General features: G+C 40.6%; 1 protein-coding gene across 1 annotated transcript; it reads left to right on the plus strand.

The window, feature by feature from the left end:
• The first annotated feature begins 2,324 nt into the window (after positions 1-2,324).
• si:dkeyp-118h9.7 (sacsin) lies at positions 2,325-18,454 on the plus strand. The gene is made up of 7 exons (XM_058623198.1): positions 2,325-2,404; positions 2,560-2,647; positions 4,080-4,191; positions 4,294-4,440; positions 4,527-5,958; positions 6,235-6,323; positions 6,427-18,454. Exons 1-7 carry the CDS (start codon positions 2,376-2,378, stop codon positions 17,433-17,435), a joined length of 12,906 nt encoding a protein of 4,301 aa, XP_058479181.1. The 5' UTR covers positions 2,325-2,375; the 3' UTR covers positions 17,436-18,454.
• Positions 18,455-19,420: the final 966 nt, after the last annotated feature.

Below are 19,420 nucleotides of genomic sequence, written 5' to 3' on the forward strand. Positions count from 1 at the left end.
CTGATCCATTGTCTGCCTTCTCTGCACGAACCTGTGTGTACTCAGCCACAAATCTCTTAACGGCACGATGATCGTGCTTAAGTTTTCGCAAAATATCTAAGGTTTTCATACCTTGTCCAGGGCATTCAACTCTTTCACGCTTCTCAGCAACAGAGAGAAGCTTGAAAACGGTGGTCTGCTTAATAATGTGAAACGTCCTTCTTCTTTTTCCTTTAATTGGGCTCACCTGGCAAACTTATTATCACAGGTGTCTTGAGATTGATTTCAGTGATCCAAATTGAGTCTTTATGACACTTAAATGGCGTACACCATGTCACCCTGAAATGCTTCAGCCACAAGATATTGTTTGTTAATGCCAATAAAAGTACTTGAAATAATAAAAAGAAAGAAAATAATGAATGCTTGTGCACACCACAGGATGCCCAAACCGCTAAATCCCGCCTCCTCGCATCAGTTTCGTTTCATCGGATTGAAGCTGAGGAAATGAGCTGTTCGAGGCTTGTGTTACTTTCGTTTTGAGCGAAGTGGTACACACGCACACACACACACACACAGGCACGGTCCGTATATAAGTCACCAGAAAGGATGCCACCTTATTTGTCTCCAGCACTTTGTCAGAGGCAGAGGTGATGGGACCAACATGTGTGAGGTAAGCTCTTATGATTCTACCTCTACCTACGTCTTTACATGGCTCATCCATGGCGAATATGTTCTTTATCTCTTATATGTTTTTGTTATTTTATTCGATGAGTCATTGTTGTGTTTTGTGTGTGTGTGTGTTTTTTTTAAGTTAGCTTTCGTTTCCACAGTAAAGAGGAAATTTAGGAGGAGATTAAGACTGAGGCTTTTGTCCTCATGATTATGCCTTAAGAAGGTTACAGGCTAATGATTTCCTTCGTTTTGATTAAAAATGTCTCTGTCTTTTTCAGTGTTTGTAGTTTATCTATATTGTCTATAAGTATATACACAAAAAAGGTTACTTTTTTTTTAGTTAAAATTACTTTTAACCGAATTCCACTTTTAAATGTGCGCCTTTACATAAATGGTTGATTTGACTTTATTTGGTTATAAAAATTAATTATTAGCATTGAGAGTCTTAGACCTCACTGGATCAAGTCAAGAGAAAAAATACACTTTACCTGGGTGTGTCCAATTAAATGATTTGAGATGAAGAAAAATAACAAAAAATCACAGACAATGAAGAGAAAACATCCCTCATCAGCCTAATCCGGCAGCAAGACCAGACAATTCAGTTGTAAAACTTTAGATTCAGGCTGTTGCACAAATTGTAAGACTGTAATTACTGTTTACTTGTAAACCACACTGGTAATTTGAAGAGAAAAAAAGTGCTAATGTACCACAGTTAACCCTTTACGGTGGAGAAGTTTTAAAAAAGCCAAATTGGGAATTACAGCTTCCAATCACCAGGAAGCAGCATGACAGCAGCTCCTCTGCAATGAGTCAGCCAAATGATCTGCATATGAAACCAGAAACCAAGTCAAGTCTTACAGTGTTCCATCAAGGATCTGTTTAAGGTTTCTGCCTTTGTTTACAAATCTTATATCTGGAAACAAACTTTAATTAAAAAAAAAAAAAAACACATTTATATTGGCAGTCTGGGACTGTCCCCAGAAGAACTATTTACATGTTTCTCTGTCTTGCGACAACAGAGTTTATGAGAATTGGTGACTAAACAGTCACGTACAAGAAGTCCTGATTTTTTGACATAGTAGAAAATGTTAATTATATGTAACTTATTTTGAAAGAGTCATAACATTAGGGAACCTCAATAATGGCCTGTTGACTCATTGCAGCAATCCAACTGTAATGCATATCTTACAGTATATATTTATTATTGATTATTTTATTGCTTAAGTAACTAGTGCAGTAGCCCCTCTCAGGCTTCAACTGACTCAGCATCACATGCAGGGCACATTGCATTGTGTATTCTGGAGGACTTGGCCAGAGAACAGGAAGGATTCTTTATCTATTGGCACAACTATTTTTGGCCAACTGGTTTAGCAACATATCTGTTGCATTTCCACCACACTGCACACACTGGTTCCCTAAGTACAGTGGTTCTTTATTATTTTCTGTCATAAATAATGACAGAAAATAGGACAGAAATTTTTTCACGCCCCCCTGAATCGAAATACTATTGAGAACCTGATCATTTTTATTTATTTATCTGTATAAACCACTGTATGCCAAGTTTGAAACCTGTCAGACAGGCGCATTTGAATCAACATTCTCCTTTTTCAGAGATAACAATCAGGTACACATAATGTTTTTATGATGTAGTCAAAATGATCTGTTTGACATGCGCAGGCCCAATACTAAACTCTAATTTTCTTGCAGCATCTAACACAGGAAGAATGAGTCTGAAGATAAAGAAAAAAGCTCGGTGAGTTTCACCCTTGTCTTGACACTGACACTAGACACACTGAACACCAATCCTGTTCGTCTACCTCTTATTATTTTTAAGCGGGACTAACCCTGTATTGATGTGCATTTTCTGTGTCTCTAATCGTCTCTGTTCAATCCTGCTACTTCGTTTAGAACGTCCTTTGGGGCGACGGCTCCACCCTTCATTGACTATCTGAAAGATATTCTTCGTCGTTATCCAGATGGTGGACAAATTTTAAAGGTTGGTATTGAACTGGGGCCACACGGTTGGTGTAGTGGTTAGCACTCTTGCCTTTGCGGCAATGGAGTTTGCATGTTCTTCCCGTGTGTGCGTGGGTTTTCTCCGGGTTCTCCGGCTTCCTCCCACAGTCCAAAAACATGCAATATGGGGATTAGGTAAAGTGGACACTCTAAATTGACCATAGGTGTGAGAGTGAATGGTCATTTGTCTCTATGTGTGTGGCCCTGCGATGGACTGGCGAACTGTCCAGGGTGTACCCCGCCTATTGCCTTATGTCAGCTGAGATTGGCACAGCACCCCCCACGACCCTCTGGTGGAGGATAAAGCGGTAGAAGGTGGATGGATGGATGGTATTGAGGTGATAAAATATTATGTTTTATAATAATACAGGGCTCCAGTAGAGCTGCAACTAACTAATTATTTTCATCATCGATTAATCTGTCGATTATTTTCACGATTAATCGAGTAATCGTTTGGTCCATAAAATATCCATAAAATGTTAAGTGTTAAGTGTTTGTCAAACCTGGAAATGATGATGTACTCGAATGTCTTGTTTTGTCCGCAAACCAAAATGATTCACTTTCAATGATTTCTTTGTTAAATTGAGCAAAGAAATTAAGAATATAGTCACACTGAAGAAGCTGAAAAAAATCTGAACTCTTGTTTTGATCATGAAAAAAACTATTACTATAACGACTATAAATACTATTCAATCACTAAATGAATCATCATCTATTTTGATAATCGATTAATCGAGTAATTGTTTCAGCTCTAACCTCCAGACTTACTTTTTGCATTGGTTGCATTGGTGTACCTAACCTTTTAATTTGGGTGAGTCCAGCACACTGTACCCAGTCACATTAAAGAAAAAGACACACACACTCAAAGCAGCATGGGATTTCATACGACCAGCTCACGAACTTACAGTGTTTTCTAATGAAAATGAAACACATCCTGCAAAAATATAAGCAAGTTCTGTATTCAAAAAAAAAGAAATTGTGTTGCCACTTATCAATGTGCATTTTTTTATGGTGTATAGATGTATACCTGTGTATCATGTAGCCATAAGCCTGTATCTCTTCATCTAGAATTCACTGTGAACAACTTGACACAAGCAATTAATCACACGAACATGTTTGAACATGTCAATCATTCTACTTCTTTGTAGTAGAATGATTGACAACCTCACGAATATTAACTAAATGAACAAAAGCTCTTTGCACCCACACAGGTCTTTTCAGTTGCACTGGTTGTTGTATTATATTGTGGGTCTATAAAGTGGTGGTCTAAGGGTAGGCAGGTTTTTTTTTTGTTTTGTTTTTTAAAATAGATTAATATATCTTATCATATTGCCAGTTTTTTGTGTTTGTCACAGTGGTGAGTGGTATTTGATTATTTTCTATGTTCATGGTGATGATTTTATTGTCAACAGGAGCTGATTCAAAATGCAGATGATGCTGAAGCCACCAAAGTGGTTTTCATCCATGATGAGAGAAGCTATGGGACTAAAAGCCTGTGGACTGAAGAACTGGGGAAATACCAAGGTATGTAGAATGTTAAGCAAATATCACTGTTCATGATAGATAGATAGATAGATAGATAGATGAGGTATTTTTACTTTGCTCACCTTTTCATTTTTTGTCAAGGCCCTGCTCTCTATGCCTACAACAATGCTGCATTCACTGACGATGACTGGGAAGGAATTCAGATGGCAGGGAGGAGTGTCAAGCGCAACGACCCAAACAAAGTCGGAAGGTTTGGAATTGGCTTCAACTCTGTCTACCACACAACAGGTAATACTCTCTACAGTTTCAATCTAATGATAAGTCTTCATAGAGAATGCATGTAGTACATTAACTACCTGATATCTGTTTTACAGATGTACCGAGTATTTTCAGTTCAGTACACCTTGGCTTCATGGACCCCCAGGAAAAAATATTTGGAGGCAGAAATGGAGGTTTTCTGTGGTCTTTGGACAATCCAGAAGATCAAGACGCTCTGATGAACATGGAAGATCAATTCCAACCCTTTCGAGATATAGTTTCACTTGTAAGTGGAAAAGAGTGGTCAAACGTTGTCATGGAGGACCAGCACTTTGATGGCACAATTTTCAGATTCCCTTTGCGCAGCGAGGTTTCTGAAATTTCAGATAATCTGTACGATTCAAAAAAGGTGGTTGAGCTTTTCGATAGCTTCATTGCAGATGCAGGCTTGAGCCTCCTGTTCCTCAAAAATGTGACTTGTGTATCACTGATTCATATTGACACACATGGCACTGTCAACACCAGATTTAAGGTGACATCCTCTGTGGCCCCAGATGCTCTTTTGAAGTCAGAAGACAAGTCTGTCGTTGAGGGTTCGACGAAGTTCAAAATGATAACCATCCACTCAGACACTCGCCGTGAAACCAAGTGGCTTGTGACAACATGCACCATGAAAGAAGGCAATGTAGACAATCTCGATTCACTTGCAAAAAAGTTGAGCTTTTTCCCTCAAGTTGACCTGGCATTCCCTTGTGGTGAGAAGAGAAACTGTAGTGAGAGTAGACTGAGCTGCTTTCTCCCCCTCCCAAACAATGAGTCCAACAAAACAGGACTCCCAGTTTATGTCAACGCGTGCTTTGGCCTCACAGACAACAGGCGAGAAATCAAGTGGCAAGAGGAAGACCAGCAACATGATGAACACGCTCTATGGAACGAACTGCTGATGAAGGAAGTGCTTCCTCAGGCATACCTCATGATCATTCAAGATGCCATCAAACTAGCCCAAATGTCTATTTTCCCTGCGGCCATTGTGTATGACTTGTGGCCAGACATTGCCCATGTTCAACACAAGGACAAATGGTATCCCATTGCCCGGGATGTTCTTAGTCATTTATTCAGAGAGAATATGGCTGTCTTCTCTCTTGCAAGAGATGAAAGACGATTCATCCTTCCATCAGAGGCTGTGTTCCCCTGTAATGGTCCAACCAGCCCTGAAATATTGGCCGCCATTAAACAGACTTTGGTTTCCTGTGGGGAAAATCTTGTCACATTACCAGGGCATGTTGCAAGAGCTATAAAAGAGGGCTGTCCATACCTGAGCACCCTGAAACATGTCACTCCAGGCTTCATAAGGGACACTCTGCGCAGGATTGGCACACTTAACATCTCTCGAGATGACAGACTCTGTCTTTTGGAGTACGCGTTGAGTGATGAGAAATATAAAGAACTTGAGGGACTTCAGCTGCTTCCACTCAGTGATGGCTCTTTCAGATCCTTCACAAACAGACAGGAGGACACCGCATTGATTGACAGCAATGAATTTCCAAGGTAAAATTGTTTTACTATAATATGAGAATGGTAATGGCTGGATCTTTAAACATGTAGTGACACATTATGTGTTGTCTTCTAACTGCATGCGTCATGTAAATATGTTGGTCCTATTATAATGTGACAAAGGTTATGGTTGGGTTGGGTTAGGTTGGGGTTATGTTATGGTTGATGCAGATAATAACCCTGCAATGGCACACCCCTGTAAATAATGTAGACACAAAAGAGATACATGTTATGTGACATGACCAGTGAAAACATGTATCTTTCATGCAGAGCCTTGCTACCATTCTGCAAACACCTCTTCATCTCAGATGATCTCAGTCCAGTCAGCATCGTCCACCTGAAAGAACTGGCCCGACAAAGTATGAATACCATGTTTTGAAAGTTGGTTGTATTTCTGACTCGTGCGTTTTTGCACTGCTACATGAAATTGAACATATATTTTTCCAAATATCTTTGTTTCAGATTTATTCCAGGTCATCAACATTGATGCAGACCGAGTGGCTGAATATGCAAGGACATATTTGCCACAGGACTGGAAGAAGAATGGGCCAGGGTTTGTCATCTGGGACACCAGCAACAGTCAACATCCACCTTTAGACTGGCTCCAGGGATTCTGGAAATTTCTCAACACTCACTTCAAAGAGTTAAGTTCTTTCACTGGAATACCATTAATACCAGTCTGCTCCCCGCCCCTCAGTCAGGCTGTATCACTAGCACAATTGCAACAGAACACCACCCTCATTTTTCAGACAAGCAAAAAGATGAGCTTGCCAGATCAAATAGCTCAGTTGGTGAACAAAGCTGGTGGCACTGTGGTGAAAGGAAATGAGTGGCTCCAGCACATAGACCTAGACTCTTATGTGCTTTGCCCATCTCCAATGAGTGTCGTGAAAATATTGGTGAATTTAGATTCTCAGCATCTTATCAGAGAACTCAAAGCGGCCTCTCAGACAGCAAGAGAAGAACTAAAAGATTATCTATCTTGTCTGGATTCTCTTACAAGGGGTGAGAAAGAGTTACTCTCAAAGTTGCCTCTTTTTCAAACCATGAAAGGACAGTGTTCTGCAGCTCAATCGAAACAGGCTGTTCAACTCATGTCTGGTTTAACAATACCGGTAGAGCTCCCTCTGCCTGATTCAGTTGTGCGCTGTGCTACAGAGGCTGATCGCAGACTGTTGCAGCTGCTTAAAGTTAATATCTTAAACACAGCTGATGCAGCTAATCTTCTCATTGATTGCATCCAAAAGGGGTCTTGCAGCAAAGGTGACATTGACAAAACCATGATTTGGATTTTACAAAATGGCAACATCCTCTTCTCTCAGAATGAAACACTGAAAAACAGATGCAAGAACTTGAGCTTCATTCAAGTGAATAAGGAACTGAGAAAGGCCTCAAGCTTTTTTGACCCAAGAATTCAAAGTTTTACCATCATTTTTGAGTCTGGCTTCTTCCCCCCAAACGTGTACACTGGCACATCACAAATGCTTGAAAGCCTAACAGATCTTGGTTTGCAAAATAAAGAAGCAAATGTGTCACCTAAGCATTTGTTGCATGCTGCCACACTGATTGACAAAATGCACAGGGACTCTCCCACTGAAGCTCAGAAAAGAGCTCAGGTGCTCTTAAAAATGTTGGATGCCAATAATCTACTGTCAAAGTTTTCTTCTGAAGAGATCCAAAACCTTAAAATGCTAAAATGGGTCCCATGTGATAAACCTGGTGACAACAAGTCTCAGGGAAGTTGTTTCTTCTGCCCAGATGAAATAAGACATTCTGTATTCAAGGACATTGTTGGACATGTGATGCCTCTTTTGGGAAATCTCAGTGAAAAAGTTAGCAACAAACTTGGGCTTAAATGCCGACCTCCTCCCGAAAAAGTATTTGAAAATTTATCAGCCTTGACATCAATGGCACAGAAAATAGCTGATCCTGACACCGATGTGTATTTCAAAAAGGAGCTGCATAGCATTTACAAACACATGCAAGATCACATCTCTGAATTTGCTACGGTGGAAAACCAGAACAAAAACTGGCTGTGGAGCTACAGCAAGTTTGTTTCACCAAAGGATTTGGTTCTTGACTACCCATGTAATCTAGACCTGAGCTTGTACATTGGGAAGGTGCCAAAAGAATTTCTGTCATACAAGAAGTTGCTCCAGGCTTTTGGCCTGAGAACACTGATTTCAGATGGAGAAATTGTTGACATCCTTCATTCTATCCAGCAAAATGTTGAAGCAAGGCGACAGCCTTTTGCAAGCTCCTCTGAGGTAAAGGTGTCAATAGAAATTCTTAACTGGCTGTGGAGAGAGAAGAAGAGCGTGAAGGATGACATTCCAGTGCCAGTCATCTTAGAGGGTGAACAACATACACTGAAACCAAAGTCAACAGCAGTCTTTTGTGATGTGAGCAAAAATGGTTTGAAAGAACTTGATTGCAGCCAGGAGGAAATTTACGTTGTGCACGAAGAAATCCCAAAAGCAACGGCAGAGTGGTTAAACATTCCATTCCTCAGTACCTTCATCCTCGATCCAGAGTTGGTGGGAATAGAACAATGCGGACAATCAGAGCCAATAACAACAAGGATAAAAAACATTCTCAAAGAATATGACGAAGAAAGTGACATCTTCAAAGAGCTAATTCAAAATGCAGAAGATGCTGGGGCAGAAGCCTGTAAATTCCTGGTGGATTTCAGAGTCCACAAAGATGCTCCTGAAAGTCTTATTGATCCTGGCATGGCCCTCTGTCAAGGACCGTGCCTTTGGGCTTATAATAATGAGCAGTTCACAGCTGAGGACTGGGAAAGCATTGTCCAAGTTGGCTCTGCCTCAAAAGAAAACAAAGTGGAAAAGATTGGAAAGTTTGGACTTGGATTCAATACTGTGTATCATGTGACAGATGTTCCCTCCATCCTTAGTGGTAACAGTCTTCTCATACTCGATCCCAATGTAAGTCACCTTAAAAAGCACATCAAGCACAAAACAAATCCAGGAATCAAACTCGATTTGTCCCAGAAGCGACTTTTTAATTGGTTTCCTGGTCAGTTTGGACCATATGAACGGATTTTTGACTGCAACTTCAACAAACAAAGGTCTTCTGAACTCTATCCAGGTACTCTGATCAAACTACCTTTCAGAACTGAAGAAGAGGCTCGCCAGTCAGAACTAAGCACAAAGGTGTATCACAAACAGAACATTGTCTCTTTTCAACAGCACTTGACTGAGAGTTCACAAACTCATCTGCTTTTTCTGAAGAAAGTCAATGCCTTATCCCTTCAAAATATCACAAACAATGGGTCAACACCACCAAGAGATGATGAAATAGAAACCGTCTTCACTGTCTCTAAAACAACTCTGAGTACAATGAAGATTCTTGAGGAAACCTTTGAGTCAAAGCAATGTCAAGCTGAGAAATCACTGATGACACTTGGTGCAAAACATAAGGTCATTGACTGCCACACAATCAATCTTGTTGAAATCACCAGTCAGGAGTGTGGTGTAACTGACGTTCAGGCTTGGCTCCTGTACAATTGCTTTGGGACACAGGAATCTTTGAAAATGGCCCTTCAAAAAAGCAAACATGCCAAGTTCTCTTTGCCCATCGGGGGGATTGCTGTTCCTTTGCAAAAGAAACCAAAAACTGGGAAACTGGCTCCATTACAAACAGATCTTGTTGGACAGGCATTTTGCTTCCTCCCTCTTTCCATTAACACGGGTCTTCCAGTTAATGTAAATGGTACATTTGCTGTAACAAGCAACCGCAAAGGTCTGTGGGAGAGTGGTGTGAAACGTGACTGGAACACAGCTCTTCTTAAGGATCCTGTAGTGACGGCATATGTGACCACACTCTTGACACTGAAGAAAATGTCTGAAGACAAGCAATTGGAAGATTACTGTTATCATACGTTTTGGCCAGATGGAGATAAAGTAAGTGACACCTTCAAGCCATTGGTTGATGCATTTTACTCTATTATTGCCCAGCAGTCCCTTGGCCCACAGCTCTTCAGTGATGGAGAAAACTGGTGCTCAATAACCTCTGCCATATTTCTCCATGAGAGCATTGAAGAGGATAAAGACATGAGTGCACTTGTGGTGCAGATGTGCAAGAAATATGCAAAACCACACAACCATATTGTTTCTCTCCCTCAGTGGCTGAAGAATAACTTCAAAAAGGCAGGGCTAGAACATGTTTTACTGGAGAGAACATGGAAGTGGAAGACGTTCTACCAAGAAGTAGTGTTTAACAACCTTGATACCATTGACCCTTTGAGCAGAGACGCTCTTGTGCTGCATGCCATTGACCTTCACGACGAAGAAATTGACAATCTACTGGTCCGGTTTCCATGCATCCCCACATCAAAGGGACACCTGCAGTACATTAACAAACTTGTGAATCCATCAGGGAAGGTTGCCTGTCTTTTTGAACCAGAAGAGGGACGCTTGCTTGGGGGAACAGTGAATGACTTTTGCTCCCCCAAAAGGATTCAGCGCTTGTTGGAACTTGGAATGACAAGCAATTTTCTGCCATTGAAAGACATCACAGAAAAAGCAGACACAATCACCCAAACATGGAGCACTGACCGGACAAAGGCATTGGAAAAGCTGAAATGCCTCCTGGACCTTATGAAACATCACGCACATGATGAAGACTCCAGCCACTGGGAAATACTGAAGGAGACGGAATTTCTGCCAGCATTTTCACCTGCTGATGTGACAGTGGAACAAATGGTTACACTTAAAAAACCCACTGATGTTTTCAGTGACAAGTGCACCCTGCTTGTGAACATGACACAGCCTGTGCTGGACAACAGCATCCTGAAAATGTACAACACAGATCCAGTCTTCCAAATCTTGGGGATCAATGACAGTCCAGGGCCTGAAACAGTCCTCCGGCAGCTGCAAGAAGCATGTAAGCAATCTCAATCCATTGAAAAAACTATGCTCCACAAAATTGCATATGAATGCTATTGCTTTCTAAACCAGTGGCTCTGCAACTCTGAAGATTCAACTTCTATTAAAGAAATGGCAAATTCATTCCCTTTCATTCTCGTTGGCAGTACATTTATAAATGTGAAATGTGTTGCTGAAAATGAGCAATTTGAAGCAAAACCATACCTCCATGTACTTCCACCTGCATTCAGATGTTTCCAAAACCTCTGGGAAAGTGTAGGTGTTGAAAAATGTTTTACAGTCAGTCAATGCATAACTGTGCTCCAAGAGTTGGACAGTCAACATGGAAACAAGGCCCTGCCCAAGCATGATCTATCAATGTGCTTCACTATTTTAACGGAAATATTTCAAAAAGGAATATTTGACACAGAAGAGAAAACAAGTGACTGTCTGATACCCAATGAACATGGCATTTTACAACCTGCAAGCAAGTTGTGTTACAATGACAGCCCATGGATGCCTGTGGCTACTGGCGTCACGTTATGTCACGAAAATATCCCACGTAATATGGCTTGCCACTTTGGAATAAAAACAACTCGGCACCACACACTGCAAAGCCACGTAGCTCCAAACATCGCTCCGTTTGCGTTTCAGTTTGAACAGCAGGAGCAACTGACGGTTCGAATCAAAAACATTATTTCGTCCTATCCATCAAAAAAGGATATCCTGAAAGAATTGATCCAAAATGCAGATGATGCGGAGGCAACGGAAATTCACTTTGTTTGGGACAAACGACAGCATGGCAAAGAAAAAACATTTGGGAAGAAATGGAACCATCTGCAGGGTCCAGCACTGTGTGTGTTCAACAACAAAGTGTTTTCGGATACTGACCTGGCTGGCATTCAACATCTGGGGGAAGGAGGAAAGCACAACATTCCAGGAAAGACAGGGAAATATGGTGTTGGATTTAACTCTGTTTACCATTTGACCGACTGCCCATCAATCCTGACTGGAGATAAACTACTGTGCATTTCTGATCCCAATCAAAAATACATAGAAAGCCCTTCAGACAAACCACCAGCTGGGATTGGCTATAAACTAGCTGATAAATTCAAGGGGATGTATATGGATGTCTACAAATCATTTCTTCCAGATGAGTTTCCTCTTAAAGATGGCACCATGTTCAGATTACCTCTGAGGACTGGCACAATGGCAAACAGGTCTAAAATAACAAAACAGGGAGTCACTGATAATGACATGAAAACACTGTGTTCTGCCCTCTCTGAAGATCCAGAAGGATTAATTCTGTTTCTGAAAAACATCTGCAAAATACAAGTCCATGAAATAAATCAACAATCAGGACAACTGAAAACCATCTTTATGGTTGAAAAAAGTGTTCCAGCGTCAAGCAGAGAAAAAAAGGACGCTTTTGTCAAACTTCAACAAAATGCACTGCAATGTGACAAACCAGTCACACCACAGAAGGTCATTTATGAAACCCTGATTTCAACCTCAGATAAAAGGCAAAGTAAATGGATCATTGCAGAACAGATTGGCTCATTTAAAACCTGGGATGGAGGGGACATAGCAGCATCAGACAAACTCCCTCAAGCAGCAATAGCAACATGTTCAAAGCATGTAAACTCCATGGATTTCAAAGGAGAAGCTTTTTGTTCACTTCCTTTGCCCGGGAAAACTGGACTTCCAGTGCATATCAATGCAAACTTTGAGGTTGATTCTTCCAGGAGAAGCCTTTGGAAAGAAGATGGACAAAGTCTGAAATCTAAGTGGAATGAATCATTGAAACAGAGGCTAATTGCTCCACTCTATGCTGATCTCCTTCATTACATTAGTTCTTCCATTGCAAAGACAAAAGTCCCTACCTCAGCAATTGAGTCATGCTTCAATCTTTCGTACTTGTGTTTTTGGCCAACTGTGTCCAAGGATGTTGATCCGGGTTGGCATGAAATGATACATGAGGTATACAGATCGATCAAGGAAAGAGGCCTCAATGTGATTCCAGTGATGAGGACTTCAACTCGTACTATTATCCCTCTCTCCAGCAATCCTCTGACACTCTCAAATCCCTTTCGGCAAATTAAAGAATGCTCTTTTGACTGGTGTGACATCACAGAAACTGAGTCAACAAAGGCACTGCACCTGACACATTCACTAATTGATGACATCAATCCCGTTTTGGAAGAGCTTGGAATGAAATTGGTTCCATGTTCTACTAAAATGCAAGACGTTTGGAAAAGTTTTAAAAGTGCTGGCATTGAATTGAAAGATGTTAATTCTTCAACTGTGCGGACTTTCCTGAAAGCAAAACCTCTCAATGACCCAACTCAGACGAAAGAAGCATTACCTCTGCCCATAACTTCCACTCTGATCAGAGATAAGACAAGATGCTCAACCCTCCTGAAATACTGCCTAAGAGATTTCACCTTGAAAAAGGTCACGGAGGAGAACTGCAGTTTACTTGACGGACTTCCACTTCTTCTCACAAGAGACGAAGTTTTAGGAGTGTTTAACTCCAAATCTCCCAAGCTTATTTCAAGATATGATGACCTGTTCCTTGGCAACATGGACCGCTTTGCAGATTTTAAGACCAACATAGAATGCAAGGACACGCTACAAAATTTCCATCTTGTCAAAGATCTGACACTTCCCTGTGCAGCAGAATATCTCAAGCCATTAATTCAGCAACATCTTGAAAGCTGTGAAGTTGATTCAGAAAGTGGTCTTTATGTCCCAAACGAGACAGTGTTGAAGTGGCTGAATTCACTGTGGAAGTTCATAACAAGTCAAATTAAACCCCCACTGTCCAGTGATGACAAACAAACGCCGACGTTCAGTGATGTGAGGAAGATTTTCGATGACTTCTACATTTTACCTGTTGTGTGTCCAAGGCTCAACAACAAGCATTTGCTGCAAAGAATGAAGGACATGCCAGGTGTGATACAGTTTGCCTTAGACAGGGACATATCAGGCACCCTCTTCAAACTTGGTTTTATGAAGCTCAACAGTAAATTCTTTGACGAGAGACATGTGAATCGAGAGATAGTTTTACTTCTACACCCTGAACTCCTGGATGTGAATGATAAAACCGCTGTGCTCAATCAGGTTTACAACATAAAACACTCAGAGTTTTCTCAGCTTCCCGATGATGGCAAAAAAGAGCTTCAGGCATTTCTGCAGTCAGGAATATCCAAGGCAGAAGACAAACAAAACTATCAGACAAAGTTTAAGTCCCTGCCATTATTTGAAACGATATGTGGTGAAAGAGTGAGGATTGATGGACCCGAAACAGTATTTGTCTTCCATAGCACTTATCTCTGGAGTTATCCAGAGTTGCTCAACCTCAACAAAAGCAACACCATTTTTCTCAAAAATAGCCTCGACAACCTCAGTCTGTCAGAATCTCTGAACATCAAACAAATGACTGATTTGAAGTATTTAATGACATTCATTCTGCCCGTCGCACATCAACTCACAGAAATGCAGATGCGCCAATGCTTCAAACTCTTAGTGTCAATTCAACTTGATTTACTTTTAAATCAGCCGGACAAGGAAGCCATCATCTCCTCATTGAAGACAGTGAAATGGATTCGCAATTCCCAAGGCAGATTAGAGACGGCATCATACTACTATGATAAAAGTGTCGAGCTGTATGAGAAAATGTTGCCCCAAGAGAGATTTGTGCCAGGGAGCTTTTGGACTGAGTTTGGTGAAGGAGGTCAAGCAAAAAAATTAGCAGAAAAGCTGCTCAGAGAACTTGGAATGAAGCATGATGTGTCAAAAGATGACATTATAGAATTTGCACACCAGTTAGAATCAGAAGCAAAAAGAGATGGTCCGCTTCAAGATCTCAAAGACAAATCACTGCTGCTTTTCAAAGCAGTAATGCATGATGTAAAGAAGGTGAAGAAGAAAGGTGTAAATCAAAAGGAAAAGCTGCTGACGAGCATAGCTGACATCAACTTCCTTTTCCCTGTGGAGATTAGTAAAGAACTGCGTGACTATCACACACCATTTGCCGACAAGAGAACGACGGTTAAAATCAGAGGCTCACTGATGGACGTTAACAAAAAGCACCAAGAACTGATTTGGTCTTCAATGCCAGTTATCAGCATACCAGGTTCTCCGTCACAGGAGCTGCTACAGATGATGAAAGATGCAGGTGCTCACGATGAGCCCCCAACACAGTCTGTAACTGCTAACATGAGCAACATCTGCCATTCTCCCTGTAAAACTGAACAGCTGATTAAAACCAGAGCGCAGGTGTTTCGCAGTTCCTATGCTTATCTGCAAGCTCATAAGTTTAAAGCACAGCCGCTGGCAGGACTTCCTGTTGTGTTGGTTGAAAAAGACAAAAAACTCGTGAGGGCTGAGGACACGTCTTTTGTACTTGACAATGACCTGGAGTTCAGACCATATTTGTACAAAATTCCACCACAGTACATCATTTATCAAGATTTCCTTCAGAAAATAGGTGTAAAGGAGCGTGCTACTGCAACACAATATTGCAGTGTGTTGGCGTCTGTGTATGCTGAGACTTGTGACCAACAACAATTAAACCCAAATCAAATTAAAACTGTGAAATGTGCTGTTCACCGGTTGTTTCGGTTAATCGGAGATCAAAAAAACGAATCCCTTGCCAATGATGTGAAGTCCTTGCATCTACTGGCAGTAGATGGTAAGCTATACCCATCAAGCACATTATACTACAATGACACTGTGCTTGAGGCCCAAAGACTGGAAGAAGCACTGAAGAAAGAATTCTTGTTGCTTGGGAAACTCAGTATATGTCGTTTGGGGAATGACACCTATGAACATCATCGGTTGCTGAAAATGCTGCCTCCTGCAGTTCAACCAAACATGCTGTCGCAGTTCACTGAGGAGAAATTAGTGGAAGCACACATGCAGCTTTGCGAGCTGGAGACTTACTGTGAATTCAGTGGCTGGTTTGAGAAACATCTGTCCTCATCTGCATTGCGCCATGGATTAATTTGTCTCATTAGACACCAGTCTCATGGAAAAATAACACATGAAGATGCTGCTACCATGTGCCAGAAGACATTTGGCAGTATTCAGATTGTGTGCTGCCAAAACCTGGAGACAGAGCTTTGGCTGAACAATCAGCCACTTGACAAAACTGCCACCGCAACTGATGTTTTTGTCCAGAAAGGGCAACAAGGCTGCACATTTTACTTGAGACACTATGATGACATGGCTTTTAAGGTTATTAGCGAAGTCAATATGACATTGACAAAGGAAATCATGGCTCTTTTAGGCAGCAACATAGCACCAGCGCACCTCCCAGTCCTTGGACAACTTCTCATATGTGATAGTCTGCAGGATGTTCTGAAAACTCTGGCTAAGAACAAGATTCAAGACAGTGGTGAAGCTAAAAGCATCAATCTAGAGCCACCAGCCCCTGGGACAGAAATACCAGAAGAATGGCATGATTGGTTAGACGTGGACATCTTCAATAACTTTGAAGAGGGGGAATATGTTGGCTATAACGTCAACCCCAACGTGTATATTTATGCAGTTATTGTTGAAGAACTGCTGGGCGACTCTGGACAATATTCCCACAGGTACAGAGTAGATGTTGGAGAAGATGAGCCAATTGAAGTCAGCTGTGTTGACCTGTATAAGATTGAACGAGAAAAGAAATCAAAACCAAGGAGGACTTCCCCATCTGCTGAAAATAAATGCATGGCGTTGGAGCCATTTGCGGGAGCGGTGCCGCACAATCCTCAATCATCGACTTCAAGTTCCTCATCTACAAGACCCTTACCAGCCTCTTTTGAGGAAGCTAAAAGGGAGATCGACGAATGTTTGGAACAGATATGGACTCTTCCCGAGAAGGAGAGGGAAAAAGCCATCAGGCGCCTGTACCTCAGATGGCATCCTGACAAAAATCCTGACTCTCAGGATCTCGCCACTGCGGCATGCCAATATCTTCAGAATAAAAACGAGGAGTTTCTCCGCAAAGGCAAAGGCAAAGGCTCAGGCAAAGGCTCATCCTCCCATCCACAGGGAAACACAGATTTCAGAGACTTCTACCAGCAATGGAATCAAGAGGCCAGGCGTCACAGAAGTAGTCGCGAGAGATTCTCCAGATCGTCGGGTTCCTACAACTTCTGGACCCATGATGAAAATATCCCAAGGCCAAACAAAGAGGAGGCTCAGCGCTGGTGCAGACAGGCTCGCTGTGACCTCAGAGCAGCTGAAAAGGACACTGGTGGAGGAAGCACAGAGTGGTGTCTGTTCAAAGTCCATCAAGCGGTGGAAAAGTCTCTCATCGCCGCAGAGTACAAGCGGCACGGCAATCAGCCCAACATCAGCTCCATTTCGGTCCTCGCCACACAAGTTTCCCTTTACAACCTGCAGCTGAGAGTTCTGCCGAAGATTGTGCAAAACTTGAAGATGCTGGGAGTGGACTCCAAAAAGACGCAGTATCCAAACTGCCATCCATATCCCCGTATTCCAAATGAACAGTTCCTATCGGAGAACGCACTGCAAGCGCTTACCCAAGCCTCTGAGCTTCTCACTATAGTAGAGGCATACGTGAATTAGAGAGTGTCATGCTGGCAAAGACAGTTTGAGTCTGGGGGGGTTTAACGATTGAGAGATTGAAAATCGCAGAAATCGCATTAACACTGCATGTTTATTTTGACTCTTTACTGAGGAACAATCTAATCACCATATGATTTACTATTAATATATAAAAAAAAAAAATAAACATTTGAATAACTGTATGACCTTTTTTTAATGTTATTTTTAGTTGTTCGATTCATTTAGTGAACATTTATGATCGAGTCTCTGAGGACCAGTATATAAAAAAAAACTTGTTCTATTAGTATCTGCTCAGTAATACGATGTAGTAATAATTGTTGGGTTGTTATTTTCCATTTTGTTTTGTTTTTCCATTCATGAAAACACTGTATTACTGTACAACTTAGTTCTACTCACATTTAACTACTTACTGAGGACCAATAACCATTAATCACTGTGTACACTTTTTTTTTATTCTACTCAAAGTCTACTCTACTACTGATAATCAATGCACAATTTTGTTGTTGAAAATGCAAATATATTCAAAAATAATCTGCAGTACAACTGTTCACGTTTATGTTCTCTGAGCATTAAAGTTCTGATTAAGAGGAAATACCGTATTCATCACTCATTGTTCACTGCTCGTTATGAAAATGCAAATATAAACAATTCAAGTGTATCTTGTTATTACTTTTTTTTTTTCCCCCCTTTCAGATATGAAAATGGTGTTCAATAGAGGTTGGCACTAATATTCCTGTTCTGTGTTTTTAAATGCTTAGCATACACTGTATATACTATTTCATAGTATAAGTATAAGTGAGGCATTTGATGTGATAAGACTAAACATGACATGATAATACATCTTTGCCAGGACATACAGTGCCTTACACCCCCAAAACAAACAGCAACTGAAAGAGGCTGCGGTGAAAGCCTGGAAGAGCATCTCAGCAGAAGAGTGCTAAAGTTTGATGATGTCAGAGCGTCACAGGCTTGATGCAGTTATTGAAATCAAAGGATTTACAACTAAATATTAAGTCTTATTCACTTGAATCCTTTTTAAGTCGATCTGTTCCAATACTTTTGCTCACCTAAAAATGTTGCGTGCCATCTTCTAAATTGTGTATCAGATCCAGATGTAAATATCTGGAAGTAAAAGCTGAAATGTTCATCTTTTGTCTCATATTCATCTTTTTATGTCAAACCCAAATGTTTTCAGTCTATGGCAAAAATAAAGGGAGTTGGCTTCACTGTTCCAATATTATAGGAGGGCACTTATTTTGTGACCTCTGCACAATTAGCAACACACACACACACACACCGCCCCAGGATGTCCACATAAGGAGTTGTGTATTGTTCACGTGACAATTTCCCAAGATGCACTAAGGATTAAAATAACTAAAACATGGACTTGTGTTTCACATTTTGCAAACGTGTATGTTTAGATTAGCCTTAACATTTCCAACCATGACTTAAACTTCCAGCACATAGTCCATTTTATTTTGTGTCCTGCAAGGTTCTTGTAGTATAATAACGAGAAATAAAATTAAAACAAAAAAAAACAAAAACACTTTCGTTAAGTGAAATAAAAACAAAAACTAGAGTTAAAAAAAAACAAAAAACTGAAACTGAATTGCGTAGTTTATAAAACTACTGTAGTAAAATTGTGCATAGTTTTTCGTCTTTGTAAAGTCATTTCATACTTAATCCTTTTCGGGATTTTCATATGAAGTATTTATTTTTTTTCTCTGTCTGCAATTTTGAAAGGTTGTATTTGAGACAATACTTGTTGCATCTTGCACCTGGCAAATATACCATAATACTACAAAAAATTAAAACTAACACGAAAACTAATAAAAAACTAAAACTAAAACTAAGCATTTAAAAAAACAAAACAAAACAAAAAACGAATAAAAACTAGCAAATACGCTCTAAAAACGAATTACAACCAACTAAAAATAAAATGTCAAAACTAAATAAAAACTAAAGCTAATGAAAAATCACAAACT

This window comes from Solea solea, chromosome 2 (assembly GCF_958295425.1).
Source record: "Solea solea chromosome 2, fSolSol10.1, whole genome shotgun sequence".
NCBI classification, from domain to species: domain Eukaryota; kingdom Metazoa; phylum Chordata; class Actinopteri; order Pleuronectiformes; family Soleidae; genus Solea; species Solea solea.

Coding starts and splice junctions, on each gene's coding strand:
- si:dkeyp-118h9.7 (XM_058623198.1), top strand. CDS start 2,376: ATGAGTCTGAAGATAAAGAAAAAAGCTCG. Junction 4,192..4,293: donor AGAACTGGGGAAATACCAAG/GTATGTAGAATG, acceptor TTTTTTGTCAAG/GCCCTGCTCTCTATGCCTAC. Junction 5,959..6,234: donor GACAGCAATGAATTTCCAAG/GTAAAATTGTTT, acceptor TCTTTCATGCAG/AGCCTTGCTACCATTCTGCA.